The sequence below is a fragment of the Athene noctua genome, chromosome 11 (assembly GCF_965140245.1).
Source record: "Athene noctua chromosome 11, bAthNoc1.hap1.1, whole genome shotgun sequence".
In the NCBI taxonomy this organism is placed as follows: Eukaryota; Metazoa; Chordata; class Aves; order Strigiformes; family Strigidae; genus Athene; species Athene noctua.
The window spans coordinates 9,744,007-9,765,936 of NC_134047.1; the positions used below are offsets into that span (position 1 = coordinate 9,744,007).

Below are 21,930 nucleotides of genomic sequence, written 5' to 3' on the forward strand. Positions count from 1 at the left end.
CAATATGAGGCCTAAAGCAACTCCAAATCCATTGCCTTTGTAATTATATGACAGGCATATTCAGATGAGAATTCATATCAGAAACTCTTAATTATTGCCATTAATTAAAACTACAACTTTCTTAGGCATCAAGGGAGACACGGGGCTTCCAGGGCAACCAGGACCAACAGGACCTCCAGGGTTAAAAGGTGCCATGGGAGAGATGGGCCTTCCAGGTTAGTTTCTGTGCTTGTATTTTACTTCATGTTGGCCAGTGTTATCCTTTTATATAGTACAAAGGTGAATCTGCTTGTGTGCAGTATCTAATAATACATTTAAATGGCAATGCAGATGAGGAATACATAAAGCCCTACATCATATTTCTTGAAATAGTATGTAAGAAATTGGAATACCCATTAAAACAGAAAGTGCAAACAGAAAATATATCGTAAATACATATTATTGTAAAGTGCTTACGAATGTGGAAGCAGAATGATCTACATTTTGTAACTTTCATACTTTTCTGGTTTCACAGATTCCACTCTGTGAAAGTTCAGAAAAAAGATGATTCTTTAAACCCACCTGAAGACAGACATCAGACACCAGCAAAAGGAGAAAGTGAATTCCATTATTTAGAAAGATTGCTGAAACAAAAATTACAGTTTCTGAGGATTCTAATATTAAATTGTGCCTAGATACTACAGCAAGATATTTGGATTTGTGTAAATTAAGAATAAAAAAAGAAAGCTTAGAAATGCCATGCAAGAAGCCATGATAGGTTTTTAGGTAATTGTATTAGTTTGTTCTTAAAAATAAAAACACATTAGGTATTCAAAGCCAGCAAGTTAATTGGTTAATCCTTTCTAGTTCAGTTGCTGTAATTTGAGTGATTTCTCTGAACCACTGCCGAAGCTTTATTTATACTTATAAAAGTTGTGTTTTATCTTTTGGACAGGTCCCCCAGGCATTAAAGGCAGCCAAGGAATAGCAGGACGTCCAGGGCAGCCTGGGCCTGCAGGATTTCCTGGGTTGAAAGGAGACAAAGGTGACCCTGGTCTTTCAAGCATCGGTATTCCTGGTCTCCCTGGACCAAAGGTACATTTACAGAATTCTTCAAGACAAAATTCCATGAGGAAATTAGATCCTCTTGTTGTGTTTTTTTTTTACTATAATGTAATATATATTATGTATAACTGTAAATATGTATATAAATATATTAATAACAAGTAGGATTGACTGTGGCTTATTCTTGTCAGGTGGGAGCAAAAATTTCTTATTTTAAAGATGAAAATATTTTATATATAATTTAATCTGGTTAAAGGAGAAGATTGTTTACCAGACCTTTCAAATTGGGTTCAGTTAGTGGCCTAATCTGCACTGTGACACTCACTGACATTTTGATAGTTGGTAGGGATTTATACAATAAATATAATTGTTCCCATGTCTAATTATGTAGTTAATTCTAAAAGAATTAATACAATATGCATTTAAGAATAAATTACTGAGGAGCCAATATATCATGATTACTGCTGCTTGAAAGTTGTCTGTATAAAACATTTGCACTAATATTTACCTATATAATTATTTTTGTCACCCACAAATATGTGACAAAGACGTACAGAATATCTAGCAGCCTTCACTGATGTCATCAATAATTGATGTTGAGCAGCAATTAATTTAGAAAAAACATCGCATGATTAAAGCTCCACAGATTTCATTTTTTCTTCTGCATTATCATGGGGTTAAAGTATCTGTCTCTTCTGAATGAAAAGAGAATCCTTTTTTTTAATGTATGCATTTCTGAGGAAAAGCTCTGATACCCTACACAAAATTGTATGGGGGAACGGTTAAAATCTTTACAATTGCTATTTCTAGTTAATTTTCTGTGTGAGATGATTAAAATTAACTGGATATAAGGAGAAGTGTACACAATGTGATGGTGACCTTTTTGTGATAGCAAGACTGGGAACATACTAGAAGGGCTCACCCTGGGTTCTTAATTCTGCTTAATGTTTTCTAGGGTGACCTTGGTTTGCCTGGATACCCAGGTAGTCCAGGCAGTAAAGGTATAGCTGGAAATCCTGGTTTGCCTGGGTTTCCAGGTAGTCCAGGTGCAAAAGGAGAACCAGGCCTTCCTGGATTCCCAGGTAATTCTGAACAAGATTTTTTTATTTTCCCTTTTGCTTATGTCGGTATATACATCTAAACACAGTGAGTAATTGGTGGAGGGCTGCGGCTTCTGTCAAAGTTTCCATCAGTCTGCTGCTTCTAAGCTTTGTGCTGTGGGAATTGTCACTGCAAGAGTAAGTGTGTGAATGCATCACTTGAGAGTGCCTTCTGAAATTATTCATCTGCTCTGAGAGGGTGCAGCAGTTGTGTTAGCTCTCCACTCCCCACAGCAGTCACTCTCACCTCCCCTGACCCACAAAATACCTGTTTGGCTCAATATTTTTCCTTCACGAATCAACAAAAATGTGTCATCAGGAAAACTGGGCTCTTCAATAGCATTTATTGTCTAACAATATGTTCTAAAGAGAAATCTCTTTCTGAAACATAATAAAATTAGGTTTTGCACTCCTCTAAAAAATTAATAGCAGTTGTTTATATGTATCTGTCAGTTCTTTCATTCTCAGTTAAAAAACCCAAGCTTTTTACCTATGCTGCATTTGCAACAATAAAGGCTGTTGTACAAGCATGCTTGAGCTACTTCAATGTAGGAAGTTAGGGAATTTATAACAGTGTAGTCATGGCAGCAGGAAGCTTAGAAGAGAACAAAGCCTGGCCATGAACCTGAGAGTTTTTAACCTCTGCTTCATGTCATGCCTTGAAGACTGAACAGTCAGAACAGTGTGTTGAGACGCTACCTTGATCAGGCTCAGATGCTGTTCAGAACAGATCTCATGCAATGGACATGCTGTAGGGGTGGGAATCTGATGTAAATTCTAACTAAACACCATTCTTATGAAGGTCCTTTTTCAGGAGAGGAAAAGAGGGTTGGGGAAGGACTATCCAACCACAGTTCATAATGCTTTCAACTTGCTGTCAAGCAGAAACACCTGTCTCAAATGGTAATTTCCTAGCAGACTGCCAGAGTCGCTGTGTCCTTGGCCATGGGTATTTAACAATTAAGTCAGGGTCTTGAGAGTAGCAGTAAAGACAATTGTGCTAGTATATTTTGTTTCTGTACACTCTCTGCTTTATAATTCATCTCCTTGATCAGCTGTAAATTTGCAAACTGAGCGCAAATACAGTATCTTGATACAGTTAGCTCATTTGTTACTCAGGGCACCCCAAATTACAGCATTTCAAGATCTGCTGAAAAGCCAGTTTTATGCTTAATTTGATTGAAATGCCTTTACTTTACAGGAACGCCAGGAATTCCAGGACCAAAAGGTATTGAGGGGCCTCCAGGTAATCCTGGCCTGCCTGGACCACCTGGGCCAGTAGGTGAGCATGAACAGTGCAGCAAAGGTCAGCTGCTTCTGTGGAAAACATAACACATGAAGCCACTTCCTTTCTTCTTATCTTTTTAACATCATGAAAATGCATCTGTATGTATGTGGATGCTCAAACACCACTGGACACATTTCACTGACATTAAACAGAAAAGAAGTTTAACTTCTTGATGACTTGTGTCTGCGGTCATAGTCATATCATTAGCTGTTGAAACAAGAAGTTAACTGTTTCAGTATTTACCAGCTTTATTCATATTAAGTACTCCAGTGGTCTAACCTGGTTTTGTAGGAGCAAAATTCTAATTTATCCTAAAGGGAAGCATTAGATTATTTTTAGCAAACACTAACTGCTTAAAAGGTCACAGGCCTAAAAGCCTTTTCTAAATTGTCAGTAGGGAGAGAGAGAAAGGTTTTAATTTTAAGATTACACCCTTGTGAATTTGTTAGGACATTGTCACAACTTCAGATTCAGATGGTGGGGAGTCAGGGGGAGGTTACTTTTTTTTATTGCAGGTTAGGTATTAGCATGCTAATGTGTTCTATCCCCCTTTTAGGTGATATTGGTCGTCCTGGCCCTCCTGGTCCTTCAGGGGAGAAGGGACAGCCTGGTCGAGATGGTATCCCTGGACCAGCTGGTCAGAAGGGCGAACCAGGTTAGGTATCCTTTCTGTTTGATTTCTCCTCACTCTGTATTATGATGTTCTTTCTCCATTTTATTTTTCCTATAACTGCCCCCACACCTGCTTCTGTGCTTCCCAGATGCTGAATGGTTCACAAAGGGTGCTCTCAAGCTGCCAGTGAAGCACAGGACAAGAATTTAATCAGATCTTAGGTTTTTATTACCTGACTTCAACACCAGCCCCTGTTCCTGTATTCCACAGTAACTGTATTGCTTCAGTGTAATTTCTGCCTTAAAGATAGAACCCCAACCAAAAATGCAAAAGTATTAACTCCCTAAATCTGAAAGAGCATCTTGGGAATGGATGGAAATACTTTAAGAAAGTTACAGATGCACTTTGTACAAAACCTCTAACATTGGTGTAAACTGGTGAGTGAATGAGAATCCTGGTACTCAAGGAATCAGGTTTAGACAAACTGCACTTTCATCATTCTCAGCCTCATATTCTTATTCCCAGTGACTTGAAAGCTAAATGCTCATTATTAACTGAGTCTCTTTCTTTTCAGGTCTACCAGGTTTCGGGCGCCCAGGACCTCCAGGACTCCCAGGGTTGTCAGGTAAAGTTTCTCTGTTCTTTATTAAAAAGGTTGAAGGTACAATATATCTATACACCACAAAAAAAAAAAAAAAAAAAAAAAAAGGCAAGCCATGTTGTATGTTCTGCAACAAATGAATGCCATAGCAACAACTAAAATAATGTACTTTTTTTCTCAGCAGACCATTTTCAGTTAACCACGGTAATAAAGACGTTACTGAATACAGAATTTTATAAATTAGCAATTATGTAGACAGCATAAATCCACTCAAAATAATAGTCTACTGCATTGTGTAGAACTTTACTGGTTTGTTTCAGTAAATAAAACATTCATGCAAAAAAAGACAAATTAAGCTGCTTTGAAAATATAGCTGCTTGCTGTATTTTCAAAAGCAACTTCACAACCTACGTTATATTACTTTCCAATAGCATTAAGGCTCCTAAATTCCTCAAGCTTATTTGAAAATTTTGCAAGTATGTCTTAACTTTCAGCAGTGTCAAAAAAAGATGAAGCCTTAATATTGACAGATTTCTTCACTGAAAACATTGCTTGTAGGCTTACAAACTCAGAGGATGTTTATGAATTACAGCATCACTGTAAAGTGAGACACAGCAACATCTTTGAATATGTCAGAAGCTATAGCATTTTCTTTTGCAAGAATTATTACCCCTAACTTTTTTCTGAATGTTAGACCAATTTTATACTGTCTCACTGTGCAAATGAGGTGAGTTGTGGCCAGACTTGCACCTTCTTCAAGAGAGAGAAATGGCTCTGCAAATTGACATTTGGACTTTTTTGCCTATCAATTTGTAACAGTATTCATAAACACGGCTGTTTGGTTTTACAGGGCAAAAAGGAGAACTGGGGTTACCTGGCCCACCGGGGCCCCCTGGACTTCCAGGTCTGAAGGGAGAACCAGGTTTCCAGGGATTTCCTGGTCTACAGGGTCCACCAGGTCCACCAGGATTACCAGGGCCACCTCTGGAAGGTCCTAAAGGTAGCCCTGGCCCACCAGGTGTTCCAGGAAGGCCAGGTAAAAGCGTGAGCTGTACCTATCAACATCTGTCCGTACTTTGATGTTTTGCTGGTAGGTTATCAGCCTTTACATTTCTTCAGTTTATTTGGATGGATAAGTTCAAGCCTCATGGCATAGGTCTTAATGTCTGTGGGCAACCAGAGGATTTTGTTGCCAAGAGTAACAAAGATAGTAAAATAAAACAGCCTTTCTTTCTATTAATTTCTGATACCTAGCAGCAAAAATCTAATGCGTTAATAAACGGGAGATTCTCCGCATGCTGTCACAGTAATCATCTAGCGAGCACGATGTCGACTTCTGAGCATCTGATGCCTTTGCAGTATTGTCACGTGATCAGCAAATGTCATCGCGCACAAAAAAGCAAAAGTAACAAACCCCATCATTTTAAGCGTCATGAAAATCAAATTCACGCTAGCATCACCGCATGATCAGATTGGATATCTGCCTCTTCATCCTCGTGTCATGTAACATGTCATTGCTCCATTGTGTCATGTGGCTCCCATGGACTCAGTGCACCATCATGCCATGTTCATCTTTCCATTCCATGTTTGCATTTTGTTCCTGCACCAACTAATTCTGGGAATGAAAAAAAATACTATACTGAGTTAACATTGCTGAGCAACTCCCTGGCATGTATTAGAATTTGATCTCTATTTTGCCTCATAGAATGTTTATTTGCATTTAGATACTGCTCTTGAAAAATCTACCTCTAATCAACCTGTCACAGCTCTGGTTCAAGCTTATTGCTGTATTTTGAATCCAGAAGTACATTGCCACCAATAAGACTGATCTCACTTAATGTGCTTTATATTCTCCTTAAAAGAGACTACTTTCAAACCAAGCTGGTGGTTGATTTTTTTCTTTGCATATTAATGGAGAAGTAATATTTTTATTTATTGCCCTCAAATTCTGACCTCAGAATTTTCTGTTATTCAAATATTTGTTTGGGGAAAGTTAGTTTTGAGTTAGGACATTTTTAAAATAGCTGCTACACATATTTTGTTTATTTTGGGTCATCAAGGGAGAGTTTAGTTTTGCAGTACACACTTGGAAAGATTTTAAGATTTACTTTTTCCTCATCGTTGCTTCTGATACAGCAGGAGACAATCCCACTGAAAAACATTTCTAGAATGGAATTTTATCAAAATATTTTCACTAGAACTGGAATTGAGTAATATTTGATTATTCTCAACGGTAGTATGAGCTTTTCTCTTGTGCAGAGTAGGCTATGAACTCATCTGTCCTAATGGCATTTAAAAAATGAGTCATTATAAACAACATTTGGTTTTAATTCATAACACTTTAAAACTGGGGTGCTGTTTGCCAGTATAGTGAGGTTTTCTTTTAGTCCTAGCAAAAATACTTGAATTGTGTTGTGGCCTAAACCTGGTTTTTATGTGACTGGTGTAGAATGACCCAGTGGGTTAATAATTCACAGTCAGTCACAATTTCTTCCTGGTTTCCTCTCTGGTTAGTAGAAGGAGGAGTGCATGCATTCTCCCTTTCTCCTGGAGGAACTTACTCTCTGCTGTGCCTCAGGGGCTCTACCCTGTCAGTGGGGCATCCCTGCAGCAAGTTAGTAGTCCTAATTGGTTTTCCACTTTCTGTGTGGCCTTGTCCTTTGCTGCCTAGTTGCTCACTGACACATCGGAGTATGGGACAAGTAATCCCAGCTCTACTCACTGTGGTTAGAGTTGCAACTGGGGCGAGAGGGAGGAGGAGTGAAGGGATAAGAGAAGGTGGGATGCTGGACTTCGGATTTGTAATTTAAGCATGCCCCAATAAAGGCCTAAGACATCCTAGATGTCAAGATCTTCCAAAGATAATTTTTCTATATGTAGAGTGGTACAGCAATTTAAATTTTGGCATGGGAATATGATTGGTCCGTAGGAGTATAGGCTTTCATTTTTAAAAGGTCCCTGTAGAGAGAATATCTCCAAACTCTTAAAAAAAAAAAAACAAACCAACAACCAAAAAAAAAAACCAAAAACAAAAACCCGAAAACAAACAAACCAAACAATAAACCAGCTAAGCAGCTCCTGATGTATAATAAAACTACCAAGTGAGATTCTGTGCTCTGCTGTAGCACTGGAGTTTTTATGAAGCTTCTCATCTTGTTCACGTTTCTCTGCATAAATCAGGTGCTTAGTGACTCTAATCAGCTGGGGAGGTAGGTAGAGGAATGGTGGCACTCATTTTGTGCAGTTTTATGACCGTTGGTATGGGGAAAACAACCAGTGAGGTTCTGCTCAGCCATGTTCTCTCTCTCTCTCTTTCTCTTTCTTTCTCTTATTTCCATTTTTGTTGCATGCAACGTATAAAGTGAAGCATTTGTTTTGCTCAGTTATCCGTGAACTAATGTGGATAAACCAAACTATTATTGCAGTTCTGGTACAATCGGCACTCCAGCCTTTTGTTCCAAATGATAACACAGTCTATTGTTGGAATGCTGATTTTGTAACATTTCAACATAAGGCAGTCAGTCATAAAAGCAGCTGTGTGGCTGTCAAATTACCCCCCTTCTAGGGACATAAATAAAACCAGAAGCTGTATACATACACTGTTTGTTGTTCACTTCTGGGTATATTCTAAGATTAGTAAAAGCTATGAAGTCACACATGGTGTAGCTCTCTGACTTCAGTTGAGTTACCCCTAAAATAAACATAGATAGATGGTGTTGGGACAGTTTTATTAATTGGTTATAAAATTAAGCCAATTTCCAGGGCAACACAACATTGCTGTTACTCCACATGTCTATTTTCATTACTATGAATAATAATAGTTTGGTGGTTTACATACTGTACGTAAAGGAATATTGAGCTAAATCTAAAAAGAAAGGTTTAGTTGAATATGTTAGCTTGTTGGTATTTCTAACAATTTTGATGTTTTTCCCCTTGTTCTAATGATGACCTTGGTGAACTCTGACCCCCTACTCCCAGGTCCCTCAGGTTAGCCCCTTAACTCCAAAATAATAACTTTGCATGAAGATGAATGTATATACTTTTATAGTGTCTAAATGTAGATATGCTGAGTCATTTTTCAGACTTACCTTTTAATTTGTGGTAGAAAAGAACAGCTCCGAGTTGACCTTCAGACTCTTCCTCTATGTTGTTGTAGGACTGACTTTAGAAGGACACAGTGTTGCTCTCCCCATGGTGGAAGATCATGTGGGTCCAGATTTGCAAGGCTTTTAATAAGTGTCCCCAACTGTGAAACTTGTTTTAGTATATTGATTCTCAGGGAAGTTGAAAACAATATATACTGCTTTTCATCTTTTTTAAAAAAGCATATTGCACTGTCCTCCCATGTCTTTACTATATAATTGTGTTTTGCAGTTTGGGCAAGTGACAGTACTCATTTTTTTAACACATTCTACTGTTGATTTTGGACACTCTCAACGTACTTAAATAAATTAGATGCTTCTTTTATACCAACAGTGTCTGCAGACAGATTTATACAGGGTAACAGTGATGCTTTACATTCCCAACTTAGCACTGTAACTTTCCAGTGCAGAAAAATCCTTATTTACATTGTTTTGCTTCACCAGCAGTTAGAGGAAATGAGGAAAACTCTTCCTTTTAACATATATTTAATGATATGAAGCATACAGCCCTCCCCTCCCTAATACTAGGGCAGTGGAGCAGGACTGGTAAGAACATGGTTGTTTTCACATGCTTATCGTAATTTAGCATATCGGCATGTAGCACAAGCCAGCTCTTGCGAAGTTTTTTTAACATGTGTCTAGATTGAAAATGACTTGGTATATCCATTTAATAATAATGTCTTTAGGTTTTGCTATGATGACTTTCAGGAAGCAAAGAACTGTCATGAAAATTCAACAAAGGAATTACATGCTAGTATGCTGTCCTCAGCACTGTGAGGTAGCAAATGTCATAGCGCCTGATGGTCGAATCCTAGCTTTCTGCAGTCATGTAAAAAACTGAATGTGGCTTTACCTTTTAATTAAACGGTGGTCACACAAGCACTACCCACACTTTCAGAGAGGGTTACCATCATTGGGTGTGCTGAGAGGAATTTATCAGTTGCTTCATGTTTTGTTCCACCCTGTGACTGTGCTCAGCCAGAGTTCAGTAATCAACAAGTATAGAACAGATTTATAAATCATAGCAAAACTTATCTAACCATGAAATATAGTTTATAAGTGCTTAACAGTAACCATGAAATGTCTATGTCATTATTTTTAACCACTTTATTGCAGTTAGTATTTAAAATAATTTACCAAATATGTAAGAAAGTGCATTGAGGTAAACCTGACATGTATTTATTCTAGATTTTAGCTGCAAATTGCATGGTGATATGTTGATATATTTAAATCGTTTCACTGACATGAAAGATGCAAGTGACACGGGAGCTAAATTATGTATTAATTCAGGAGCATGTTGGGGACAAGCAGCTTACCTTTTGAATGAGGACATTTAAAGGATTTTTCTAAGGATGCTGTTAATGTGCTTTTCTCCATAATAATCTTAAAGAGGTAAATTAGCATCTTGGGGTATTTTTATCAAGAAAAAATAATGCTAACAGTAAGGACAACATATTCTAAATTTATAAGTTCTGCTGTATTTTTGCTTATAGCATTTGCAGCCCTGTTGATCCATGTCAATCCTGCTTATCATTTTGAAGAGGGTGTAAGTCTACTTTTCAGTCCTAGAATCATATTCACAGATAGTTGAGGCTCACACCTGATTAGCAGTGAGAAGTCCTTCTATTAATCACACTTCCCCCCTGCCCAAAGCAGAATTTTGCTCACGTAAATTGTCATTCACAATTTACCTGCATATTTGCCAAGCTCCCAGGCCCTGTGGCATTGGCTATTGTCAGTGAAATGGTTACATAGTCCAAACCCCATTGTGAGTAGGACTAACCAGTTACAGACCTCAGCTGTAATGTTAAAGCAGTAACACATTCTTTAGTAAAGCTTTAATTTTGCTGTTAAGTGAAGTGTCAAGTTAGTCTTAGTAGAGCCTAGTCACCAGAATAACTTGTATCTGAAAATACATATCATTGTGTATTCATGTATGGTTTTATGCATGCATGTGGATTATATTGTAAATACAAAATATGCTGGTGAAATGGGTTGTTGTGTAGTGTATATGCTGTCATCTGTACTATTTCTAACTAGTAATCTTGTTTTGTACTGTGTGATGTCTGACCCTTCTAACATCGATCATTGGGCTTTGGTGAACTCTGATCCTTCCAGGTCCTCCAGGTTAGACTCTTAACTCGGTCAATTTATTTTACTGCGTTGCACTTGATGTAAGAGAAACAGATGTTTTCCTGTAATTCTGTGATTAGCTTTCTAAGGACTACGGCTGCCCTGCAGATTGTATGTGTTTGTTTAGCATGCCTCAGATGGTAACCCATTATTATTTTGCATGTGTACAATACTAGACTGGTATAAAAGAGCAAAATGAACCCAAAAAATCCTTGCATGATGGGATGCTTTCTGTAGTTGAAACTGCTACAGGATATGTGTGAAATCTGGTACAAAATTGCTGTTGATTTGAAAAGAAAAATTTTGAAAGGATTCTATACTCAGATTTGCATGCAAGAAATACAGCTCATCAAATTTATTCACTGAATATAGACTATGAGGGTGTCAAAGGAGAAGTAAAATTACTTGAGGTTGCAGAATAATTGAAAATTCAGCACACTGATAAATGTTATTAGATTTGTTGTACCACAGGTAGAATGTCATAGCACTGTCCTGCAAAGAGATACTTTTGTTAATTCAGTTATGAAATCTAACTTGTAAAACGTTATTAGCTGTTGTTGCACTTGCTTATGGCTTGTTTTGCCGCAAACTAGTATTGGTTGCCTTCTATTTATATGGTGGTTTAGAGGTGGGGGTCTCATCTCTCAGTTCTCCAAATACCTAAGTTTCTTTTAAATCCACTGCTTTCCTTTGGATTAATGTGGCTGTAGCAAAAGGAAAATACTTAAAGACATAGCACAGTTCCTCTACTGGATTTTCACAGCATAATTCTACTAAAGACAGACAGATCCATCAGAGACAGTTTCTGCAACTCAGTTTATTATTTCGGCAAGGCAGAATGATGGGTTTCCTGCTGCCCAGCAGCCAATAGACACTATATACCAGGCTCTTCAATGGGCGTGTTAAATTTTAACAGCAAAAAAGCAGCAATATTTTACATAGTTCAGACTGGCTTTCAAAAGGAGTTCAGTCTGTTAAGACAGCACTTAAGAGATGGTGAATGTATGCAGGTCAGCAGAGGGGATATTTGTACCATCTAATTTTTGGGTTTCTCGGCTCCTACTAAAGGCACCGGTCTGGTCACTGGTAAGCTGCTACCGCAGGTGAGTTGCACTGCCTTCTGGAAAGACCTGCTTCTCTGCATCAGCTAGATAAGGAGCCTTGGTTCCTGATTTGGGTAGTGCAAATAATCCCTCCATTTGTTTTACTTTTAGTTTATCCTGAATTCAGCATTGTAATAGAGCTGGGAAGTCAAGCCAAAATATCTTTAATTTTTTTTTACGCTGAAGGCACAAACTGGGGGAGAATGGTTGACATGTACTGATCTGTGCATATTTGTTCTGCAACGTTAAGGTCCACCTGGCCCAGAAGGTCCACGAGGGCCACCCGGCAATGGAGGACTTAAAGGGGAAAGGGGGAACCCAGGTCAACCTGGCCCACCTGGCCTGACCGGTCAAAAGGGAGATCAAGGACCACCTGGACGCCAGGTAGGACAAAAAATTGAGTTTTTTCCCTATTTTATTTTAAAATAAATGCAATAAAAATGAAATATATTTGGGTGGAACATGCAGTTTATCATAGTAAAATAAAAGCCAAAATGTAGCTAACACCCTGTCTTGTAGCAAGTAAGAGGGTCTTTTCCTTAATCATCCCTCGGTATCAGGGCAGGATGTCCCCATTATATTCCTGTGGGAGCTGGAGCCATCAGTGCACACTCCATGTTACAGCATTCTCTGACAGCACCCAGTGCAGTGAGCAGAGTGCATGGCCTCAGCCCTTCAAAGCACTAGTTCACAGACCCACAGTGCTTATTCATCCCCCAGCCACCTTTTCTCTCTGTTTTTCTGAAACTGCTGAGAAGATGAGTGAATAACGTGAAGCTCTTCTGTTCAGGGGGATCCTGGTCGGCCAGGTCTGAATGGAATGAAGGGCGACCCTGGGCTTCCAGGCGTTCCAGGATTCCCAGGTATTTAACAAGCATTTCAAGTTAAAACCTCCAGACAGAGTAACAGCCACTCAGGAAGAAAAGGTGGCTGATCTTGGCCATTCCTGTAGTAGATTTTGTTCTTTCACTGTGTAACTGTCTGAATTTGATGTTTCAGGTATGAAGGGTCCCACTGGACCTGCAGGACCCGCTGGCCTCACAGGCAGTCAAGGACTGCCAGGCCCACCAGGTAGGAGTCCTGGGTAGCAGTATTGTCACTTTTGCTCCGTGCCAGTAGAATTTGTTACACAGGTGTAGGACTGAGTTGGTCTCAGCCAGCAATGAAAGTGAACAATAGCTTAAACACAAATTCCAGGCTATACTTTTTAGCCCTACAAGTAATCCTACCATACTTTATACTCTGTATCCAGTCTACATGCATTAACCCCTGCAAGAGCTGTGCTTTGAGGGAAGGGGTCACCAAGAGCACTTATTTTGCCTTATATGTACAGTTATTCTTTGCACTGATAGAGCTCTTGGCTTCTGACTTTGCAATAATGGTAACAGGAACTATTTCTAATGCTGTCTTCCAGTTTGGTTTATCTAATACTGCTTTATCTAATGCTGCTTTCTCTCAGGTCCACCAGGTTTACCAGGTACCATTGGACGAAGCATTGTTGTCAAAGGTGACCCTGGTCCACCGGGTCCTCCGGGACAGCCTGGGTCAAAAGGGCCACCTGGATTGCCAGGGCCACAGGGCTTGCCAGGTATGATCCTAGGTGGCCACAGAGAAAATGACTAAGCAATATAGCTGACTGCAGGATGTAACTTGGCATAGGCAGCAGAGACAAGTTACTGAATTCATCAAGAGGTAATAGATAAATGTAGGATTCCACCATATCCATCCCATTTAATGGTCTTATCTAACGTATCATGAAGAAACAGTAGATGAGTCCCAGACAATTTAAAGATTTCTTTAGTGAGATTTTGAGAGCTTTTATTTCAGTTATTCATTTGTCTATTCTAGGTCCAATTGGTCTTCCTGGTGACCCAGGACGAGATGGGCTACCTGGTTTTGATGGTCCAGTAGGACGTAAAGGAGAGAGAGGTCTTCCAGGCCAACCAGGTATGGCGTTTATCCTTTGAAGACCCGGTGGAAAAGATGTTCCCTTTTGTGAGTGCAGGCTAATACTGGGAAGTGACATATTTGCCTCATGCAAATAATAATAAAATTATAATTTTGGTATTTTCTGTATGCAAAAATATTACAAACAGCCAAACATACTTTCATTTGTAATATTCTTGGAACCAACACATTGTCAGTCACTGTATATTGTCAAGTGCTTTATCTCAAGTTTAATGGCACCCCTGCACAGGAGATAATGACAGTAGTAGGAAAGAGAAGAGAGAGACTGGTAAACTAATTTTAATTATGGAAATAATGAATGGGGCAAAAACGGACCTCATAAAGGAAATAATTTCACCAGGGACAGAGATCAGCTACCAGTACAGCTATTGCTTAGCATTACAGTCTGATAAAAGAAATCAGACTAGTCACTGCGACAATATTCTAAAGATGATACATATTAAGTAGCAACTTGCAAGAAAAAGCATTAGAATTTAAACAGTTAAAACAGTACAAAAATCTATAATGCCTTTTTTCCTTTGAGTAGCTCTATGAAATCTGTTAGCATTATTTTAGTGAAAAAATGTAAATAAGAATGACTGTGGAATAACATAGTCTAAATATTTGTGGGTTTATTTCCCAATATTTTTGCTGTTCAAGAACAGATGCCTTTTCTGATACCTCTCTCAGTCACATGACTCATTCTTGCTCTCAGTCAAGGTAGTTCTAGCCTATTTCCACTTTTTGTAACCCAAAGCTGACTGCAGCTTTTCTATTCATTTTGGTGGGCTTTGGCTCAGGTGTTATCATAGCATGCCCTAGAGTGAGACTTGCTTCTGCTTCTGGCTCTGCCATTTATTTTGTGATCCTGATCAGGATGTTTCAATATTATCTTACTGAGCTGCATACACAGATTAATACGTTCTGGAATTGGGAAGGTGATTTGGACTCATTCCAGTGGCTGTCATGTCCACTGCAGTTGTTACCTTAGTGCCTCACAGTTCTGAACATGTTTAACTTCACAATACCCCTACAACACAGGGAAGTTGCACTATTTTATACCTGGCTATGACAGCCTCAGTGATTTAACCAAGCTTACATGAAAAAATAACTTGAGGAAGATAGTGTCAGCAGACCCCAGGTCCCCCAACTCACAAGCACATTAATCACAAGACCGTGCTACATTTCAGAGCTACATTAGTCCTAAACAAGCAAGAAATGGTGGTGTTAAATACTGTGTGTTGTGTTTCTCTTGTGCGAACAGGTTCACGAGGAATACAGGGACCTCCTGGTCCTGATGGCTTACAAGGCCCACCTGGCCCTCCTGGAACAGCTTCTGTTGCTCACGGATTCCTTATAACCCGGCACAGCCAGACCAGGGATACACCACTATGTCCACAAGGAACATCAAGAATATATGATGGATTCTCTCTTCTATATGTGCAAGGAAATGAGAGAGCACATGGCCAGGATTTGGGTGAGATACTCTCTATGCTCTGTCTTTAAGGGGAAAGAGGTTGTAGCTTCTTCTTCAAATGCTCTGGTTCTCGGCAGATATGACAGTCTTAGAGCTTTCTTAGATGAGGAGGGAAAATGCGTACTAAGATCTACTACCTCCAGAGGTTGCACATTATGATGAAAGAATGTAAACCAAAACTGAGAAGTTACGTTTTTCCCTCACGTGACAATTTGATAGCACATTCTGTGCACTCACGGGTGGAGAGGAAGAACACACAATTATTCTTCTCAAAGTATTGCTATAAAAAGCAATGAAGTGAAAACTGCTGTCACATTTTATGTATCTTACTTTGTAGGTACTGCTGGGAGCTGTCTTAGACGTTTCAGCACCATGCCCTTCATGTTCTGCAACATCAACAATGTTTGTAATTTTGCATCAAGGAATGACTATTCCTACTGGCTCTCAACTCCAGAGCCAATGCCGATGAGCATGGAGCCGCTGACTGGGCAGAGCATCCAGCCGTTCATTAGCCGGTGAGACAAAGCAGGCCAGCAGCTCTCCTTTTTCATGATCTGGATAAAGAGCACGGATTTCTAACATGCTGGTTGGATATTAAGACATGAGTCTGTCATGGTTTGCTCTGGGAAATACTAGGAAAATACCTTGTTTTGAAGTATTTATTGTCTTGAAAGGTCTGTCTGTGTGCAGCAGTGATAATTAGAGGCTGAAAGGCTGTAAGAGCTCTCCTTGACTGAGGAAGCTATGTAACCAGCAGTGCAAGATTGCCACGGACAGGAAAGAGAACATGAGAGCTATTGGCTCTAGAATTAAGCTGTTCACCTGGGGACTTCGAGCTTCCACTTTTTGTTTCAGCAACTGCTTCAGTATTTTAGCCAATGGTTGCTAGTGGAAATAAAGGCAGATTTTACACTCTAAAATACCATCTTATTGCTGTTACAAAATCCATGAGAAGTAGCAGCCTAGGTTAATAGGACAGCCTCTCACAGGCTAGCTTTTCTGCCTTTCTCTGTGTAAGAATTCATAATAAAACATACTCATACTTTAATATCATGTGTTTCTCCTGGTATTTCCCCTGTGTCCAGATGTGTTGTGTGTGAAGCTCCTGCTATGGTGATAGCTGTCCACAGTCAGACTATTCAGATTCCTTCGTGTCCTCCAGGCTGGGACTCCCTTTGGATTGGTTACTCTTTCATGATGGTAAGAACTGCCTCCTGCTCCAGAAGTGGCTCGTCCCCACTTGTGTCCTCACCTAGCTGCTTTAGGAGTTTGTTAAAAACAGTGGTTGTCACTCAAAAACCTTTACCTTCAATTACTAACCATGGTAGCCAAGATTAACAGTGTTGTTTCCAGTACACAGACCCCAGTGTAACTGGTATTTATGGAGGTGTCTGACGCTGCATTATCTCAGCCAAGAATGAACAGTGGCTCTTTTAGAATGCTGTGCTATTTAATTTTTAGTGCCTACTGTAAGATTCTTGTTTGTGTGTTTCTTTCCTCCACCCCTACACCAGCACACCAGTGCTGGAGCAGAGGGCTCTGGACAGGCCTTGGCATCACCTGGATCCTGTTTAGAAGAATTCCGCTCAGCTCCCTTCATTGAATGCCATGGTCGTGGCACTTGTAATTACTATGCCAATTCATATAGTTTCTGGCTGGCAACTGTAGAGGTGTCAGAAATGTTCAGGTAAGAAAACTTGTTTCTTGTATATTGCTTTATTCCAGAAGGAAAGCTTTGGAAACAGAATTTATTCCAAAGATCAAAAATGATTTGTTTACAGGGGTATAGGGAAATAATTTAACTTGTTTTCCCCCTCATAACCAGTTTTTCAAGCGTTTCCTTGGTAAGCCTTTAATATTATGAAAAAACTTGCTAGGGCACATTCTGTTTTGCAAGGAGTCAGATTCTTATGTCAATTCTTACTCACATTTAGCAGTACCTTCTCTAAAAATAGTCTTATTGTAGTTACTGTATTTCAGGCCTAAAAGATCAATTTTGGTGTTTTTTTTTTTTCTTGACAGGCCTTTCAATAGACTCAAATATTTGAACAGGTAGTTCAGAGACATAAAAGGGACAGGCATGAAGGGCAAGATCAACTCTGCTTAAGCCTTTTAAGGCAGATGTTCATATAACCTGCTTTTAAGTCTTGTGTGAAGGAGGTTTCATACCCTCCACGGCAAGCGTTTTTTCCAGTACTTTGCAGAAGAGTTAAGATGACATTTTGGCTGCAAGGAAGCCAATGGACATTCTGTCCTCAGCTTCTCTGCAGTCAGCATTTTGGCTGGAGTCTCTCAACTCCTCAAACTTTTTCCCTTTCAACTGGAGTAGCAAAACCACTTTTTCTTTGAAAAATCATCTCTTTCCTAGAATAAATTGCTACTGCCCTGTTTGTGTACTGATAAAAACTTCATAAATATTCCCACTGACACCAAACTGAAAAATGTAACTTTGTGGTACAGGGCTGGCAGTGTGCACTGTGTTATATATACAGCAGTAGTGGCCCCCAAGTTGGTTTTGTGTAACATCTACAACTGTGATACTTAATGTGCATTAAAGAGTCATCACTCTAAGTTTTCAGGTTAGTTGATCAGTGGTAATTCACTAGTGAAAACTGCCTACTAATAACTACCACACACACCTTTGAGTTTTCTGTCTCTACTATTTTCTGTCTTCCATTAATGCAACTTCCTTTTTCATTCTATTTTTTAGAAGAAACTTTTAAGAATTGGACTTACTCTGTGTACATGCATATTACATGAATTTGTTATGTTAATCTTCCACCTCCTTACCCTTTCAGAATATAAATAAATAAATTGATAAAGCCATCACTTAAATACAAATCTCATTGTTGCAGTATTTTTTGAGTTGTTGAAGTCCCCTTCAGCTTAGAAACCCAAAGGCTACAAACAAAAAACCCCAGAAATACTGTCTTAAATGTACAAAATTCACCTTCCACGCTGGTGTTTGTGCTACATCATATGCTACCCTGGAGTAGTTGGTTAACACACCTGGTGCATACTGAGACACTGGACACAGCTGAGTGTCTGTCATCTGGTGCTGAGGATGTACAGAAAGATCAACCTTAAGGAAAAGAATCAAATTCTGTGATTCTGTGAAAACTCTCAAATACATGACTAATTCTCTGCATACATACTTAGTGTTATCTTAAACTGTGAATTAAGGAACATTTTTGCAAACAAAGAAAAAGCTAACCTAACCGTACCTTTGTGTCTGTCTACCAGTAAACCTCAGTCAGAGACACTGAAAGCTGGAGATTTGAGGACGCGTATTAGTCGTTGTCAAGTTTGCATGAAGAAGACGTAACATCTTGGAGAATGTTTTATAAAACAGTTGAAAATTCCTAAGATGCACTGTCTTCCAGCTGCAACAATGGTGCTACTGTGCAGAAAGAAAAGAAAAAACAAATCCAAACTGTTTTAACCAAGCAAATTCAAGTGTACCTCACTCATGTGCCAAACTAAGGGTTGTTCGGTACATATTTAACAACAGGACTAAGATGAAAGAACTGACCTCTTGGAAACAGAAAAGAACACCTGAGTTTCACAAAGGATCAGAAGATGAAATTTTTCATTTCTCTCCCTGTACCAAAATGGCACCTTTTTGATCAACCAAGAGAATAAAGAAAAACATGACGCACTGAAGTATGTTTAAAATAACAAGACTGCAGTTTTGAAAAACATTTTTCATGGTGCTACTAACCCTACTGTATCCCAGGTTTTTAATATGAAATTTTAAGCTTATTTCTCTTTGTAAGTAATGAAATGTGTATATTGTGTAAACACCTTTTTAGTTGAAACTTTCAGTCATTTAGAAACAAACCAGACTGATATAAAAATGCTTATGTCTAAAATGAAAAGATATGGCAGTATTTTATTATGAAACTTGTGGTACAGAGAGAATTTACCCCTCTTATGCCAACTTCTCCATTTAATATTTCATTTCCTTCCTCAGTTGCCAACCTGATATATCTGGGGAATGCACAATTACTCTGAAGTCATTTTGATCAGGATTTTAAATGTTGTACACTATGCTATCAGTGGTTTTATTTGTCCTTACAAATCCCAATTCACTTGAAAAGTTTTTTTTTTATCATCTTGTAAAAATACGTGAAATTATTAGCCGTATTCTATATCCTTCTTTTCTGAATAAAAGTCACAGTCACATTTTAGTAATCAGTTTGGTTTAACAAAACCTGTTCCTTGAGAATATCCAGTTACCAAAGCATTTAAGATTATCCTTACATGAAACCTCTACTCTGAAGTGGGTGTCATGCATTTTATCCAAAGTAGTGTACATGCTAAGAAACCTTGTGAATAAAATAAAGCATAAGCTGGTGGAAACTTTCCCATTTACAGATTAATCTTATGTGAATTTATACACATCCACCATGTATTTACAGTATACAGCAACTCTTGTGTATGTCTAGTTCACATAAGGCCTTGAAAGATGGTGCATGCAGTCTTTCTGATGTCATTTTGTAACAAAAGACTCCTACTGTGTATGTCTTAGAGTGTCACGACTTGTGCAATAGCTGAAAAGTGATCGCTTTTTGTATGCATGACTGTTCAGCTTCTATGGTCAGTGCCGTTTCATTTACCCTTCTGTATAAACAGAACCCTGACAAAGCAAGACTATTTTTCAAGTGATGCTACTTTAATATTTTTGTTGTATATCGCCACCTCAACTATCAATACAGCTTAACTTGTGAATTAACATACTGCTTTATATAGGTGAAGTGTATTTGTTTATTGACTACTGTTAAGTAATTTATCTGCTAACGGCTATTCATTCTTACCTTTCAGTTATCGTTGTAAACACGGGGCATCAGAAATCTTGTTTTATGCACATCTGACAAAAGACATAGGACTGGTGACTGACCAGTTGCCAGTGATTTGTACAATGAGATTGGTGCTGATTTCAAAAGCTTTCAACTAAGTATGAAACTAAAGTTCTTTAGTTTAAAGTGCAAAATATTAATAGCTTTGTCTTTTTTTTCAATTAGCTGCAGTTATATATGTTGGTAGAGAGTGGGCAACTCAGCAATGTGCATCCTTCAACTCATTTTACTTTGGTTTGCTGATGCATATAGAAATAAACTGAACCTGCTGCTACCTCCAAGTCAAGAACTTTTTACCAAAGCTGAAATAAAATAGTAAGTCTCTTCTTAAAACACAAGCCCTTATTTCACTGCTGGCTCCACAGAAGCCTAAAATGAACATAGCAGCCTTTCCCTAACCCCAAAAAAGCAAAGAATGGATGCTGAGGTCAAGGAGTTCCCAAAGGAAAGAGCTCTCCCAGCCTTCCCTACCAAGCCCTGTCTCGTGCTCACAACCAAATGTTCATACATGGGGACCTGGGAAAGGGCAGAACACGTTTGTTCCAGTAGTGTATAACCAGTGCTTCTTTCTAAGATTTGGCCTTCTCTCGCAGCATGTAAAGCAAAGCCCACTGAAGTGTTAAGACAGGAGATACCATTCCAGTCTAAGGTAGATAGCACCCAGAACAGCTAGTCTTGTGGCAGTGTTAAGTCCCAAACCTGTGAACGACCACGGAAAATGAAAATACATGAAACAGCTACACTTCTGACAGATACGTTCTCTGTTCTATTCCTGCAGCTCTCACCATGACCTGGAGAACTAATCAGCTTCAGGCTGAGATTTCCAAATGGGCTAATTTTTATTAAGAGAAAGGTGGTCTAGAGAGGCAAGAGCATCTTTTAACAGACCTGCAGCAGAGATTCAAGAGATGTTTTAATTCCCACCACACATTCTGTGCCTTAGAGCAGGTAAATCACTTGACCTGTGTTGGATCAGAGTTACTGATCTATAAAGGAAAGCATGGTTATTATTTTCTCCTACTTCTTGACTGCTTAGACTGTAAGCTCTTTGGGGCAGAGACATTGAGGGGGCTCAAATGTTGGTTGGGGCCTCTAGGTGCTATCCATCGGTATATAAATATTAAACTACAGGTAAAAGCTTGTGTTTGCAGATTTATTATTGAAGGTGTAAAAAACTGTTTTGAACACTGAAGCCTTAAAGTAGTTTTCAACATAGCCTAAACATGATCCAGCTCAGAACACCATTTCTTCATTGACAAGGTTCTTTTTCCTGAAGGCTGATCTGTTTTTAACTAAAGATTTATTCTCTTAACTAATGATGTAAAGTTATCTATTTCAGTTAATCTTGAGCAGGAACCTGGAAGATAACAAGTATTTTAAGTTGTAGAAGGTCAAGTTGCACACTTTAGCCACTCGAGGGCACCATATAGCTTTGGAAGAAAACTAAAACAGCAACATGCCTGAGCTCCTGGAAGTGCCAGCAGACAGCAATGACTTTAAGAATGCTTACTGGAAGGGGAGTGCGTTACCTTTCTTTGCTCACAACTCAGTTCTTGTTCTTCAAAGCTTGCTGCAGGTGGTGTACAGTCAATTGCAACTGGGCTGAGTAGTGAAAAAATGCAG

General features: G+C 38.9%; 1 protein-coding gene across 1 annotated transcript in view; it reads left to right on the top strand.

The window, feature by feature from the left end:
* COL4A5 (collagen type IV alpha 5 chain) overlaps window positions 1–21,447 on the top strand; it is an 85,897-nt gene extending 64,450 nt beyond the window's left edge. Inside the window, exons 35-51 of the mRNA XM_074914790.1 lie at window positions 126–215; window positions 935–1,074; window positions 2,000–2,126; window positions 3,346–3,426; window positions 3,989–4,087; window positions 4,620–4,670; window positions 5,497–5,682; window positions 12,275–12,408; window positions 12,815–12,887; window positions 13,024–13,095; window positions 13,484–13,612; window positions 13,873–13,971; window positions 15,236–15,448; window positions 15,786–15,963; window positions 16,534–16,648; window positions 16,963–17,135; window positions 18,692–21,447. Coding sequence (XP_074770891.1) covers window positions 126–215; window positions 935–1,074; window positions 2,000–2,126; window positions 3,346–3,426; window positions 3,989–4,087; window positions 4,620–4,670; window positions 5,497–5,682; window positions 12,275–12,408; window positions 12,815–12,887; window positions 13,024–13,095; window positions 13,484–13,612; window positions 13,873–13,971; window positions 15,236–15,448; window positions 15,786–15,963; window positions 16,534–16,648; window positions 16,963–17,135; window positions 18,692–18,773 — 2,042 coding nt within the window. The 3' untranslated portion in view covers window positions 18,774–21,447. The remainder of the gene's footprint in view (window positions 1–125; window positions 216–934; window positions 1,075–1,999; window positions 2,127–3,345; window positions 3,427–3,988; window positions 4,088–4,619; window positions 4,671–5,496; window positions 5,683–12,274; window positions 12,409–12,814; window positions 12,888–13,023; window positions 13,096–13,483; window positions 13,613–13,872; window positions 13,972–15,235; window positions 15,449–15,785; window positions 15,964–16,533; window positions 16,649–16,962; window positions 17,136–18,691) is intronic.
* The last annotated feature ends 483 nt before the right edge of the window (window positions 21,448–21,930 follow it).